The 12696-nt window shown below is 38.3% G+C and overlaps 1 protein-coding gene across 2 annotated transcripts in view; it reads left to right on the top strand.

The window, feature by feature from the left end:
* Positions 1-12696, top strand: part of CTNNAL1 (catenin alpha like 1) — a 56693-nt gene that overhangs the window by 40839 nt on the left and 3158 nt on the right. The window contains exons 11-15 of one of the 2 annotated variants that reach the window (XM_061426430.1): positions 1300-1450; positions 4648-4685; positions 6975-7025; positions 7117-7271; positions 10945-10993. In XM_061426430.1, the coding sequence (XP_061282414.1) occupies positions 1300-1450; positions 4648-4685; positions 6975-7025; positions 7117-7271; positions 10945-10993 (444 nt within the window). The remainder of the gene's footprint in view (positions 1-1299; positions 1451-4647; positions 4686-6974; positions 7026-7116; positions 7272-10944; positions 10994-12696) is intronic. The other variant, XM_061426431.1, reaches the window with a different exon arrangement.

The following is a 12696-nucleotide window of genomic DNA, read 5'->3' as shown; positions in this document are numbered from 1 at the left end:
TTTTGTATTTTGTTTGCAGTGTCCCGTCATACCCAAGGCACAGCTGAACACTCGGCATTCTGTACAGTGGCTCCCAGTTGAGAAGCCCTCACTACTGTGTCCAGCTTCCTGTCCGCTGGCGGGCCACGCACCCCCCTTCCCCGAAGATGGGGAGCCTTGTTCTCCTCATAAAGCTGCCACCTGCTTGTCAAGCCTGTGCCTGTGGGACTGTGCCCACCCAGGAGGAGCACCTAGGTCTAATTCTCTTGAAGGCAGCTCTGACCATATCGATTTCCTTTTTTTAATTGAAGTATAGTTGACTGACAATGTTGTGTTAGTTATTAGTGTACAGCAAAGTGGTTCACTTTTATGTCTTTTTCTTTTTTATATTCTTTTCCATTACATATCCGTTTCTGAAGGCTCTTCCGTGACTCCCTGTCTCCCTCAGAGTAAAGCCTATCCTACTGTGTGCATTTCTGCATCACAAAATCGTTGGTGACCTTCCTTTTCTCCATGTTAGTCCAGTCTACACTGGCCTGCTTGGCTGTTGTTAGAATATGTAGCAGTATCTCACCTCAGGTGCCTTTGCCCCGGCTTCCTTGTGATTCCTTCACGTTTTTCAGTTCTTCATGTGCATGCCACCTTTGCCAGTGACCACCTAGCTTAAAATACTGGGACTACCTAATACCGTCCATCCTGCTTGCCCTTTGTTTTTATACTTACCATTTATCATCTTTGAAGATATTTCATGATTTGCTTGCAAATTTTTAATCCTCTGTCTCCCCATATTATAATATGAGCCCCATGAGAGAGGAACACTGATCTGTTTCATTCACAGCTGTTTTCACAACACCTGGAACATGGGTGCAGTGCCCACAAAGAGCCACATACATAAGTTACTTGGTATCCTTGAGTCTGAGTTTCTCCAGCTGTAAAATCAGAATAATACTTATTTGAAAAGGATAGTATTTTGTTTCTGTGTTGGAGGATTAATACTAATGCATATCAAGCACCGTACCTCAAGGGTGTATCTACCACGCACTTGCAGGCATATGCATATATTACTGCTGCTGCCATCATTGCTGCCAGTGCGAACACCACTGCTTGTTATAATAATGCCTACTGTTTATCTGTAGATGAGCTTGTAAGGAACAGTAAGTTTTATTCTTCTATGCATGTCTATATTGCCCAACATGGGACTTACGTGTGGAAATTGCTTTGTATTAATAGTTGTGTCACTGAGTTGATTTTAAGTTTGGTTTCCAGTATGATTCTGAGAGGTAAGATTTTGAAGTTTAAACCTGTGTATTGTTTCTTTAGATAATTTCTGCTGCTGAAACTTTGACATTGCATCCATCTAGTAAAATTGCTAAAGAAAATCTAGATGTATTCTGCGAAGCCTGGGAATCCCAAATTAGTGACATGTCAACACTGCTGAGAGAAATCAATGATGTGTTTGAAGGAAGACGAGGTGAGAAACTGTTCATATATTGAAATATATTCATATTTTAATGTAACTGTTAATTTTTAATGTCAAAAATGTCAGATGCCAAATGAATACCTTTTATAACCCAACTGGATTATTTTTATAATAAAGTATCTTACACAAAAAATAGTAAAAATATTACTTGTCCTTCAATGTAGTATCAAAGCAGTAAAATTTGTTGTACAACAGTATAGGGGATTCTTTTGAATTAATATTAACATTGTAGCTTTCTTATTGAAATTAAGTCATTTTTATACTTCTTATAAATTGTTTTTTAGTTTTAGTACAAAAGCTCTTCTGTAGTACAGTAATTCTCTGATATAATTCTACTAACTTCATAATGAAATGAATGTAGTTATTTGATTTTCAAATTGCTTTCCTTCCACTTGGATGGAATCTCTTTCCTTGATGACTACATAATCTTGGAATATTTCGTTTGATGGGTAAGTTCACTGGTATTTCTACAACGTGTAGAATAGCACCATACAATGTACAGAGGCATAATTTTTACTCTTTATTTTAATATCAACTTGGATTTTTATTTCCCATTGTACTGTGTGTCCAGTTGTTTATGTGTTTTTATGTTTTTTTCCCTTCTTAATGGCTTCCGTTAGTGTCAGCATGCTTGTTTAAAATGTCATTTAAAGTCAAAATAACATCAAATTACATGTTTTACTGAATATGAACGTCTAAACATATCATGTTTTTAAAAATACCCATCTAGGATAATTATTGATTTATTTAAAAGTCAGAGAATAGTAGAATTTGTAGATATAATTTATAAAATGTAATAAATGCTTACCACACTTCTGCATTTAAAAATCGATAGCTAGTCTGAATGGCACATTATTTTGATACTTTGATTAAGTATTGAATGGGTTTTTATGTGAGGCGAGTTTTGTATACTAAAAGGTAAATTGATTATAATTGATCCATATTTAAAGGAATTGATCATTTAGCCATAAGACTTGTGTAAGAAATGAAGAGAAGCTTCCCAGTCTTTCTTAAAGTTTGGGTAACCTGTCCCCAGGATTTTCTTAACTTCCTAAATGCTGAACAGAAATTCCTCTTTAGGTAGGGAACTGCTGCCTTTGATTAATGGGACACCCATTCTTTAACTGTTCAGAGGCATCCTTACCTATATGCGATGAATTGAGTCAGAGTTGCTTAATTTCTTGCACTGCCTTTCCCCCCCGCCCCCCCCCCCGACTGTTATCATGAAGCTCATAAATACAGCTCTTCCTCCAAAGAAGTCCCACTCTGAGTTAGCTGTCGTTGATGAGTCGAGCCAGTGTAACTGAGCTGCTCTTCCTATTCTGTATGGTTATTTCCACAAACCTGCCTGTTACCTCGCACCTGCCCCCTGCGAAGGACAGAGTGGGTCCTTCAGATTCTGGTTTCTCTTTGCTACTGTTTTAACTCATAACTATGATTGGAAAGCCTCTACTCTATTTTAGCCATGTAAGTTCTGCTCTGCAAATTTTGACTCCCTGACTGGGAAACTAAACAGATATATTTGCAAGTCTCAGTTAGCCAACCAATTAAGTAGCAACAACATGCTAAGCAGTGAAAAAGAGCCTTTAGTGTTTGCATATCTGAAGTCAGTCTGAGAGCTAGGTGGTTGTCCCCTTACCAAGAGACCCTTAGATTTCATAATAGGGCCTCCTGGGATTGTGTCAGAAATTCAAAAATCAATCTTTGCCTTCCTGCCTCTCTGCCTTCATCCAATTCTGCCTTTAGGGAGGCCATGATCCCCCTTTGTATGAGAAGGTACCAGATCAAAAAGATTCCACCTTTCCTTAGTGATGAGTGTGTATCCACATTTAGAATTTGAGATTATTTTAGACAAAAGTCAAATTCTTGCTTTCTCTCATTGCTTGCAGATTCTGACCTAATTGAGGTCCACTTTCAATATCCAGAGCTTTTCTGCATCTCCAAAACAAAGTTAATCACCCAAGGACAGGAAAGCCTTATTATTTCACTGAAGATATGCTCTAATATTCCGTATTAGAAGTTCTTATAATCAGTTTTGGTCCTGAAAGGGACTTTACATGGCATGATCAATCAGAAAAAAAATTCATGTTCTCAGTGGTAGGACTGGGGTATTACAGAATTTGGATTAGATCAAGCCCAGTTATCCTCAAACTGTCTCTTACCTCTACACTCATCGAATCCTACCAATCTTACTTGTAAAATTCTTCTTAAATCAGTCCTCTTGTCTTCATTTCTGCTTCCCTGGTGGCTCAGATGGTAAAGCATCTGCCTGCAATGCGGGAGACCCAGGTTCGATTCCTGGGTCAGGAAGATCCCCTGGAGAAGGAAATGGCAATCCACTCCAGCACTCTTGCCTGGAAAATCCCATGGACGGAGGAGCCTGATAGACTGTAGTCCATGGGGTCCCAAAGAGTTGGACACGACTGAGTGACTTCACTTTCACTTTCTTCATTTCTACTATCAACATCATGGCCTCATTATCTTTTGTCTGGCTGGATCACTCCCTTATTCCCAACTCATACGCCCCCCAAGTAAGTTCGTATTCATCCATAAGCAAGCTCCTCTTCCTGTTCACCCCACTTCAGTGAACAGCATCTCATATGTCCAGTCTGCCAAGTGACAAAGTAAGTGCAGAGCCATGGAACCTGGTACATCCCTATAAACTACAGGCTAGGCAGATTAACTTCAAGATGGTTCCAATACAACAAAGGAATATTAGAGTGTATCTTCAGTGAAATAATGAGGCTTTCCTGTCCTTGGGTGATTAACTTTGTTTTGGAGATGCAGAAAAGCTCTGGATATTGAAAGTGGACCTCAGTTAGGTTGTTATGAAAAATCATTCTGCATCCTCATAAGATGAGAGGGCCTTTGGAACTTAATTCTGGACTTAATTTATCTAGAGGTGTAAACTCAGAAGTAAGGATGGCACAAATGTCATCTTGATGTAGGGAGTATTAAACATAAATTGTGAAGACAGGGCTTCAGAAACAATTTTATAAATCAAAATCTGTGCCAAATATATTTTGTTTTCATGTTCACAAACCAAATTAAAATCTTATTCCTCAGTCATATGTAATTACTAGACTAAATTATCAAAACTAATGTACTAACATTTTATTTGATAATATTTTAAAAATTAAATGTGAGTAGTGGGAAATTTGTTTTAAGTTATATTATGTTATTTGCAGGAGAGAAGTATGGCTACCTTTCACTTCCAAAGCCAATGGTAAGTAGAAGACCTTTGTCCACTTGAGATATTTTTATTCAGAATTCAAATTATGCTCTTGTTGCCTGTTGCTACTCTCCGCAACCTCCAATAAGTGACATTACGAAAAAAGCTAGGATATGAAATGTGGACTGTTCGGAATTGTTATTCTGAGTGGTAGTCTAAATGGAGCCCATAGTCTGGTTATTTGTGTTTGGTTTGGGGTTGAGCGAATAGGTAATGGATTTTATGGTTAATAAGAAGCCATAATCTGAAGTCAGGGGTTTTTTTTTGTTTGTTTTTCATAGCTTGGGGTCTAATTCACAAGATCATGTTGGAACCATTTTATTCAGACTGAGAACTTTCTGAATGCTTTCTACCTTGATGAAAATAAGCCATTTTGTTTGTTTTTAGACACGTGAAGTGTTGTGTTTTTTTTTTTTTTTGGCTTTATATGACTAAAACTGATTCATCTGACTGCATTATAAAATAATGCCCACTAGATGGCAAGCTTGGTTATATTATTAGGATGGTTTCTGTACCTTTTCAGGCAATTCCCTTTCAGTCTTCATATAAACACTTTAATAATAATAATTTGTAAAATTAAAAATAAAAACAATGGAAACACAACTAAATTGAATAAAGGTAGAGTGTAAAATTCCCAATAAAATAAAACCTAAAAACTTCTAGGGTATTCTTAACTTTCTTAAACACTTTTATCAATTGCTTTATAGTCTACTAGACTAAGGAAGAAAATACAGATGGTGTAATGATACACGGAGCCAAGGAAATCATTGATCATCTCTGCTTATTTTCTAATGGACCCAAGAAGCAGTGTGTGTGTGTGTAACTTTATGGACACTGTATTTCTTTTCTGTCCTTTACCTCCTCCCATTTCTTTTATGGTACACAACAAATATAAACTATGGGATAGAAAAAAAGGAAAAAGTTGCAGTTCTGTTCTGCAGTTAAAGTGGTGACAAAATAGCTGGTCAGAAGTAGTAAGTCATGGTGATAATAAGGGCAACAAAAACAGAGAAGCCCACGTATACTTCAGAGTTACCTTCTTAAGCTAAGCAGACACACGCGTGTTTTGTCATAATTTGCACTTTGTGTCCATGTGTGTGAATATAGACTCTGGCAGGGGTTGGGCGGGGGGCTGTGTGTGTGTGTGTGTGTGTGTGTGTTTTAAATAAATGTTTCCTTTTAAAAGTAAATGGCTCCCTGGTCTCCTGGCCCCTTTGTCTCTACTAGCCCAGCTGTTCTGGAACTGCTGCCCCAGCTAGGGGAGTTCCCACCAGATCTCAGAATGCAGGGAATACCCGACTTGGGCTGCCATCTCAAGAGAACTTCTGAATATATTTTTCAAAGAAACATTGCTATAGGTAGTGGTTGTTACAAGTAAGCAATCATCTGTGGGCTAGCCTGGTAACCAAACGGGTGTAAGATGTTTTCTCCTGCCCTAGAGGAAATACACTCTTGAGTTTTAAATAGCCTACGTAGAAACTAACTTGCTGTTTCAAAGCTAGGGGCCGTAAAAGCATGCTGGTTCAAATAGTAAATCCTAAATTCTAAGTATAATTACCTATATAACCTGGGATATAGGATTAGGAATCTGGATGTAAGTGAAACCAGGAGACTGAAATTTATCCCTCAAAAGGGCAAGCTGGTTAAAGGAAATGAATTCCAGAGTCTTAACATTTGGAAGATACTGAAAGCTGCCATGTAGTGGTTAATTTTATTACATCATTTCTTAAGAATAATTTAGAGGAGGGGCCAGGGAGGTTTGGGTGTGTAGTAATTGGTCTGTGGGAAGACTGTGGAAGTCTTTAAGAGTCTGAAACACAGATGCTTTCCCTAGCCCCAGATTTCTGACTACCTACCTGTTCAAAGCTGAAGCCACGTATTTGGGTATTTGCCATTACAGTGGACCCTTGAACGACATGGGTTTGGACTTGGAGGTCCACTTATTAGTGAATTTTTTTCAATAGTACATACTCCAGTGCTACACCGTCTGAGGTTGGTTGAATCCACAGGCATAAAACCGTAGATACGGGGGAGCTGTGGATATGGAGGGTGGACTCTGGTAAGTTATATGGAGGTTTTTGGCTAAGGTGAGGGTCAGCGCCCTTAACCCCCACGTTGTTCAAGGGTCAGCCACAATTGTTTTTACTTAAACAGTTTAATATAGTTTAAGTATGAACTGAAAAAATTTTTGTTAAAATTTTGTTACGCTTTCCGTTACTATTGCATGTCTTCACAATTAACTGTACCGGTTTTTAAGATGCTCTAATCTTTTTATTGTCACAGAAGAATAGTGCAAACCTGAGATCATTAAAGGCAGATAAGCCTGACTCTGAGGTAAGAGCTTCTCTCACAGTAGTCTTACTTCCAGTCTTACTTTTACATGGCTAATGACTACATCGTTGGGATTAAAATGTGTGTTTTGCAGGAGCAAGCCAAGATAGCAAAGCTTGGACTCAGGCTGGGTTTGCTCACTTCTGATGCCAACTGCGAGATTGAGAAGTGGGAGGATCAGGAGAATGAGATGGTTCTATATGGACGGAACATGTCCAGCATGGCCTATTCTCTGTATTTATTTACTAGGTAAATGTAGTTACACTACCTTTTAAAATGAATTTAATGATATCTGGTATAAAGAAAAAGTGCTATGTTATGTCATTGATAGATTAAAGGTGGTTTCAAATATATGTAAAAAGACTGTATAAGTAGTAGTTCTTACGACAGTTCAGTGAATGCAGCAAGAAGACATTCCTTTAATGAGGGTTTAGACTTCACTGAGATCCTCTTCCAGGTTTGTGTCCCATTCCTTGCGTAGTGCTGAAATAATTTTGCTTCCTGCTTTTTCGTCATCCTGCATATCAGTGTCTCCCCCAGCCTGCATCAGTAAGTTTAAACGACATGCCTTTGAAATCTTTATGCAGTGACTGCTTATACACAGGTCAAGGAATAGCGCCATGAGCTCTGCCATGTCAGTAGGGTGCCACACCTCCATGGGTCAGCATTCATTATGTAGCAGAGTTTCCCTAACTTTACATTTATCTGAGCTACATTCTATCTTTTCTTATGATAATGGACAATTATACATATGGCATAGTATCTCAGTGTTGTTAAAACTTTAATCAGTTATGCACTCAATAACCTGTTCTAGAATTTTCTCGAGGAATGACCTCAAACTTTTCACTCATTTTCTGATATGTATCTTACCCATTTTTCAAAACTGGAGAATACTTGATATCTTCAATGTTGTGGCTTCTCTTCTACTCATTTTGACTTTGAAATTATAACCAGCAGTGGGCCACGCCTGCCGGTTGTTTCCGTATTCTGGAATGTAATCCGTTTGTTCTGAAGCTCAGCTAAACTAATTGGGATCTCTACCACTGTGTGAGCTTTCAGTTCAGTTTAGTCGCTCAGTCGTGTCCGACTCTTTGCGACCCCATGAATCGCAGCACGCCAGGCCTTCCTGTTCATCACCAACTCCCGGAGTTCACTAAGACTCACATCCATCGAGTCAGTGATACCATCCAGCCAGCTCATCCTTTGTCGTCCCCTTCTCCTCCTGCCCCCAATTCCTCCCAGCATCAGAGTCTTTTCCAATGAGTCAACTCTTCTCATGAGGTGGCCAAAGTACTGGAGTTTCAGCTTTAGCATCAGTCCTTCCAAAGAAATTGGGGCTCAATAAAGAGCCCCTTTTTCTCCACCCAAATTCAGAATTAACTGAAAAATAAGCAAAAGAATAGGCAGATGGGGGCCAGTGGCATTTATAAAGCTGATACTGAATAGTGTAGTTTATAGCCATAGGCAAATAGGTTTTTAAAAATAATACCTAGAATTAAGAAATCTTACCCCCTGGGGGCAGAATGTATCTCTTAAAACACTTGAAAGACCAGATATATTCCAAGGGTACCTTTACTACCAAGAGAAGAAGGAAAAATGAAAGGGCTACCACGTGCAATTTATTTTCGCGGAGTCAGCAAAAAGACTGAAAATAAAAACCCGTAAACGTCCACCCTCTTCTGAGGGGTGAGACAAGTGAGAGTGCAGAGAAAGTGAGGGAGGCTGTGTTCGTGAAGATTTCTTCACATGGAAGGAAGATGAGCAGTGAGGAAGGGAGTCATTCTTGTCTTCATGATGTCTTCTACCTTTTCAAGAGAAATGATTCTTGCAGAGGGTAAAGGACAAATGCTAGGAGTTGAATAATTTTGCCTCTGGTCAGCAGTCATTTGTTAATATCTTTCCATATTTTCCATCATTGGAGATCTTTTTGTCCCCCAGGTTTCCTTCCTTTGTTCTTAATTCTTAGCAACCTTCTCCCAGAATTGAATTTTCTCAAACTAGTTTTGACCTCCTTTTTTTAGTTTATATTACTTAAAAATCTGATGAGTCAAGTGTGCAAAAGAAAGTAAAATAGAATTTGTTTACCTACACTCGATATGTGGTTAACTGAAATGTGAAGATTAACTGAAAAAACAGAGATCTTTACTTTGCACTGGAATCATGCTAGTTATCTCATGGTGATACAAATCAGATGAAAAAATTTTTTTAACTGCTAAAAAACTGAAAAAATAAATTTTTACTTACCAAATGTAGTTTGGTATATAAAATGAAAATGTTAGCTGCTCAGTCATGTCCAACTTTTTGTGACCCTCCCTGGTCTGTAACCCACCAGGCTCCTCTGTCCATGGAACTCCCCAGGCAATAATACTGGAGTGGGTTGCCATTGCCTTCTCCAGGAGATATTCCTGACTCAAGGATTGAACCCAGGTCTCCTGCTTTGCAGGCAGATTCTTGACCATCTGAGCCACCAGGGAAACCCTTGGTATATAAAATCTTCCCAAGTAAAGGATTCCTCAGTAGAAATTTTTTTTTTAAGTTTGTGACTGTCCCTTTTATTTCTTGTTTCTTATCTCAGGGTATTTCAGGATTGTATGGTCAGCAGTTTTTGTTTCTGAGTCAGACTAGTGCATCTTGGCAAGGGATGACACGTGGCCCACAGAGACTAGGAAGCACGAAAGGCTCTATTGTGAAGAGAAGGGGTAACTAAAGCTCTGTGGAGGGGGGCTTATTCCTGGGGTACGGTTATTGGTCAGGAACCACTATGTTCAGGAAAATAAAATGGATTTTCTGTAATGTCTAAGACCTTGTGTCATTCTTCAAGTCTCGGTAATATAACTGTCATAAACTCTCAAGCTGGCTTTGTTTTCTACCCACCCTGTCAGTATACCTGTTTCTCCCCCACATGGTCTTTCTGTTTTCCCTTAAGACGGTGGCTCACCAGCCTCATCTAGTTGCTTTTTTCTGAGACTCATCTGTTAGTCTTCACAGCGCCGGTTTTGTAATTGTCCTGAGCGGTTTTATAGTTTTTCTTAAGGCTATTATTTAACGTTGTCTTAACAATTTATATAGTTTCTTTGTCATTTATTTACAGTTACTCATATTTCTTTATAATTTATGTATTTTAGATTTTCTAATGCATTATAGTTTTAAAGATTTCACACATACCAGTGTCATATAGTTTTTAAAGTGGTTTCTGCTTCATAATTTCATTTGTCCTTACAACAGTTTATCAGAGTAAAAGAATATTGTGTTCATAACTAGTAGCTATTAAGGGCCAAACTGGTACCTACTAGATTTCAGATCTTCTGATTGATGCCTAGGCTGCTGCTCTTCTTAATGTATTCTGTTGCTCTTTGTTGTAATTTACTTTTCACTTGTGAAGTTCTTAATTCTTCTTGGTAGTTTTCAGTGTGATATTCCTTAATCTTCTTGATGAGAGTGGTAGCACAAATACTGTTTTGCTTGTTTTATAGACTCAGAATTGAAACTTAACTGACATGCCTCATCAAAATCACCTCAGTTCTTGCCATAGTTGAAATCAGAATAAAAAATGAGAATTTCCTGATTTTTGGTCTCATCTTTTATCCATTATGGAACAAAGGCCTTTTCAGATCTCATATCTTGAGTTTATGAAGCAAAATGAAGAAAGTTAAAAAAGAAAAAACTTAAATATGTCAGTTTTAATTTTCTTTACATTATAAAATTAACATATATAATGTTTACCAGTTTTTAAAAGTGCCTTAAGAGGTAAGAGTTAAATATTGAAGCTGCTTTAAGAAGAGTGACAGTGTTACTCGTCTCTTCAATATTATTCTTCAAAATTTTGGATCTGTAAATACACAGGATGCTCTAAAACTTTAATACAAAATCAATTTCTAGGCAATAACTTTTTCTTACCTCCTTAATAATTATTTTATTTCAGGGGAGAGGGGCCACTAAAAACTTACCAGGATTTAATTCATCAACTAGAGGTATGTTTAATTTCTATTTTAATACTTTAATTCTGGACTAAAAGTTGGTAACAGTTTTCTAAATGATTTACTGTATCATATTAGTGTGTTTACCTGTATACACAACACACGCGTATAGTAGAAGAGTGGTAGAAAAGTCAAGGGTGTGCACAGCATATTTTACAGCTAAATCTAAAAAATGGTTATCTTTTTGGGAAAAAAAATAGGGATAAAGTAGAATGGGCTTTAATAGTCACTAGAGGAATATTGAGTTTTAGGTTTTCCCAAGTAGGTAAAAATATCCGGTTAGCAGATGCCTATCTCTTATATTGTCCTGAATACTAGGAAAGCTTTTTGACTTCATTATTGAACTGGATGAACAGTACTGATTAAATGAGGAAACACATAAGAAAGCATCTGTCACAGACTTGATACCATTACAGCTTCTCAGTACGTTAGTTTCCTTCTTCCACAGTCCTGATGATTTGGGGCATTCAGGGAGAGACAGAAGCACTGACACTTGCCCTTCTGCCCTGTGTGTCTTATGAAATTTCACCTAGGCCTGACTCTAATCCTCCTTCCTTACTTAGAGGCTTAGATGGGTGAGATTACAAGATGCCTTTCTTATTTCCCCTGACTCTCATGTCAGTCTGCCTCTCTAGAACCAAGGGCATTCTTGCATTTGAAATTTCTATCACTTTATCGCCTTTGGTTTCCTTTGGCATTCCCCTGTGCTTGCACCTAAGCCTCTTCAGGAAAGGGATTTCAGCTTGAGAGGATGCCAGTCAACAGAGTCAGAAGAACTGCAGAAGATATTTTGTTTGGAATTTTCTGTAAAACTGACTATAAGTGAGCTGTTTCTCTGTTTAAAAAGTTGGAATAAATTCTGGATTCATTTTGTTCAGTTTGACCCATATCCACTCCAAGGTAGACCACATCGTAGGGAGTATTTCACTGCAAAATATCCACTCTTACCTTCTTCCTGTGTTAGCTTATTTATTAAACCAACATCTGCTGAAGTGTCTACATAAAATGTTTACAAATAGTCATTGAATTTGTACTGGTGTGTCAGCTCCTGGGGTTAAGAGCTCTGTGGAGAAAAGTGAACAAAAGGAAGCCCCCTCCGCTCCCCATGGAGCTTACATTCTAGTGGGAGCAGATAGACAATATACAATTAAGTATATAACGCCCATGTAGAAATACTTAGAGGTAAAAACATGTAAGTGATAGAGGGGTGGTCAGAAGACTTCTTTAAGGAGGTAGCATTTGAGAAGAGTGTTGAGAGAGTGAGCTAGACAGATATCTTGGGGGTAGAGTATTTTTGGCAGACAGAACAAGTGCCGAGGCCCTGAGGTACAGGAAGTGCAGGTGTCTGAAGAACAAGGAGACAGGCGTGGGTGGAATGGAATGAACAAGAAGGAAGGTGGTAACATATGACATCTCTGAGCCTTGGGAAAAACCTTGATTTTTTTTTTTTTTCCCAAGAATGATAGAAAACTCATCAAGGGTTTTGCAATGGCATGACCTGACTTCTGTTTTCAAAGGTTTTTGGTTTGACCAGCAGGGTAAACAGTAGCGCCATTTACTGAGATAAGGAACAGAGGGACAACATTGGATTTAGAGGCTGGAAATCAAGCATGTAGTTTTGCTCAAGTAAACGCACAGTTCATGTCAGGATAGCTCAAGAATAGACAGAGAGACTTAGGAGTCATCAGCTTTCAGGT

The sequence above is a fragment of the Bos javanicus genome, chromosome 8 (genome assembly GCF_032452875.1).
Source record: "Bos javanicus breed banteng chromosome 8, ARS-OSU_banteng_1.0, whole genome shotgun sequence".
Lineage (NCBI taxonomy): Eukaryota > Metazoa > Chordata > Mammalia > Artiodactyla > Bovidae > Bos > Bos javanicus.
This window is presented reverse-complemented; position numbering and strand designations above follow the sequence as displayed.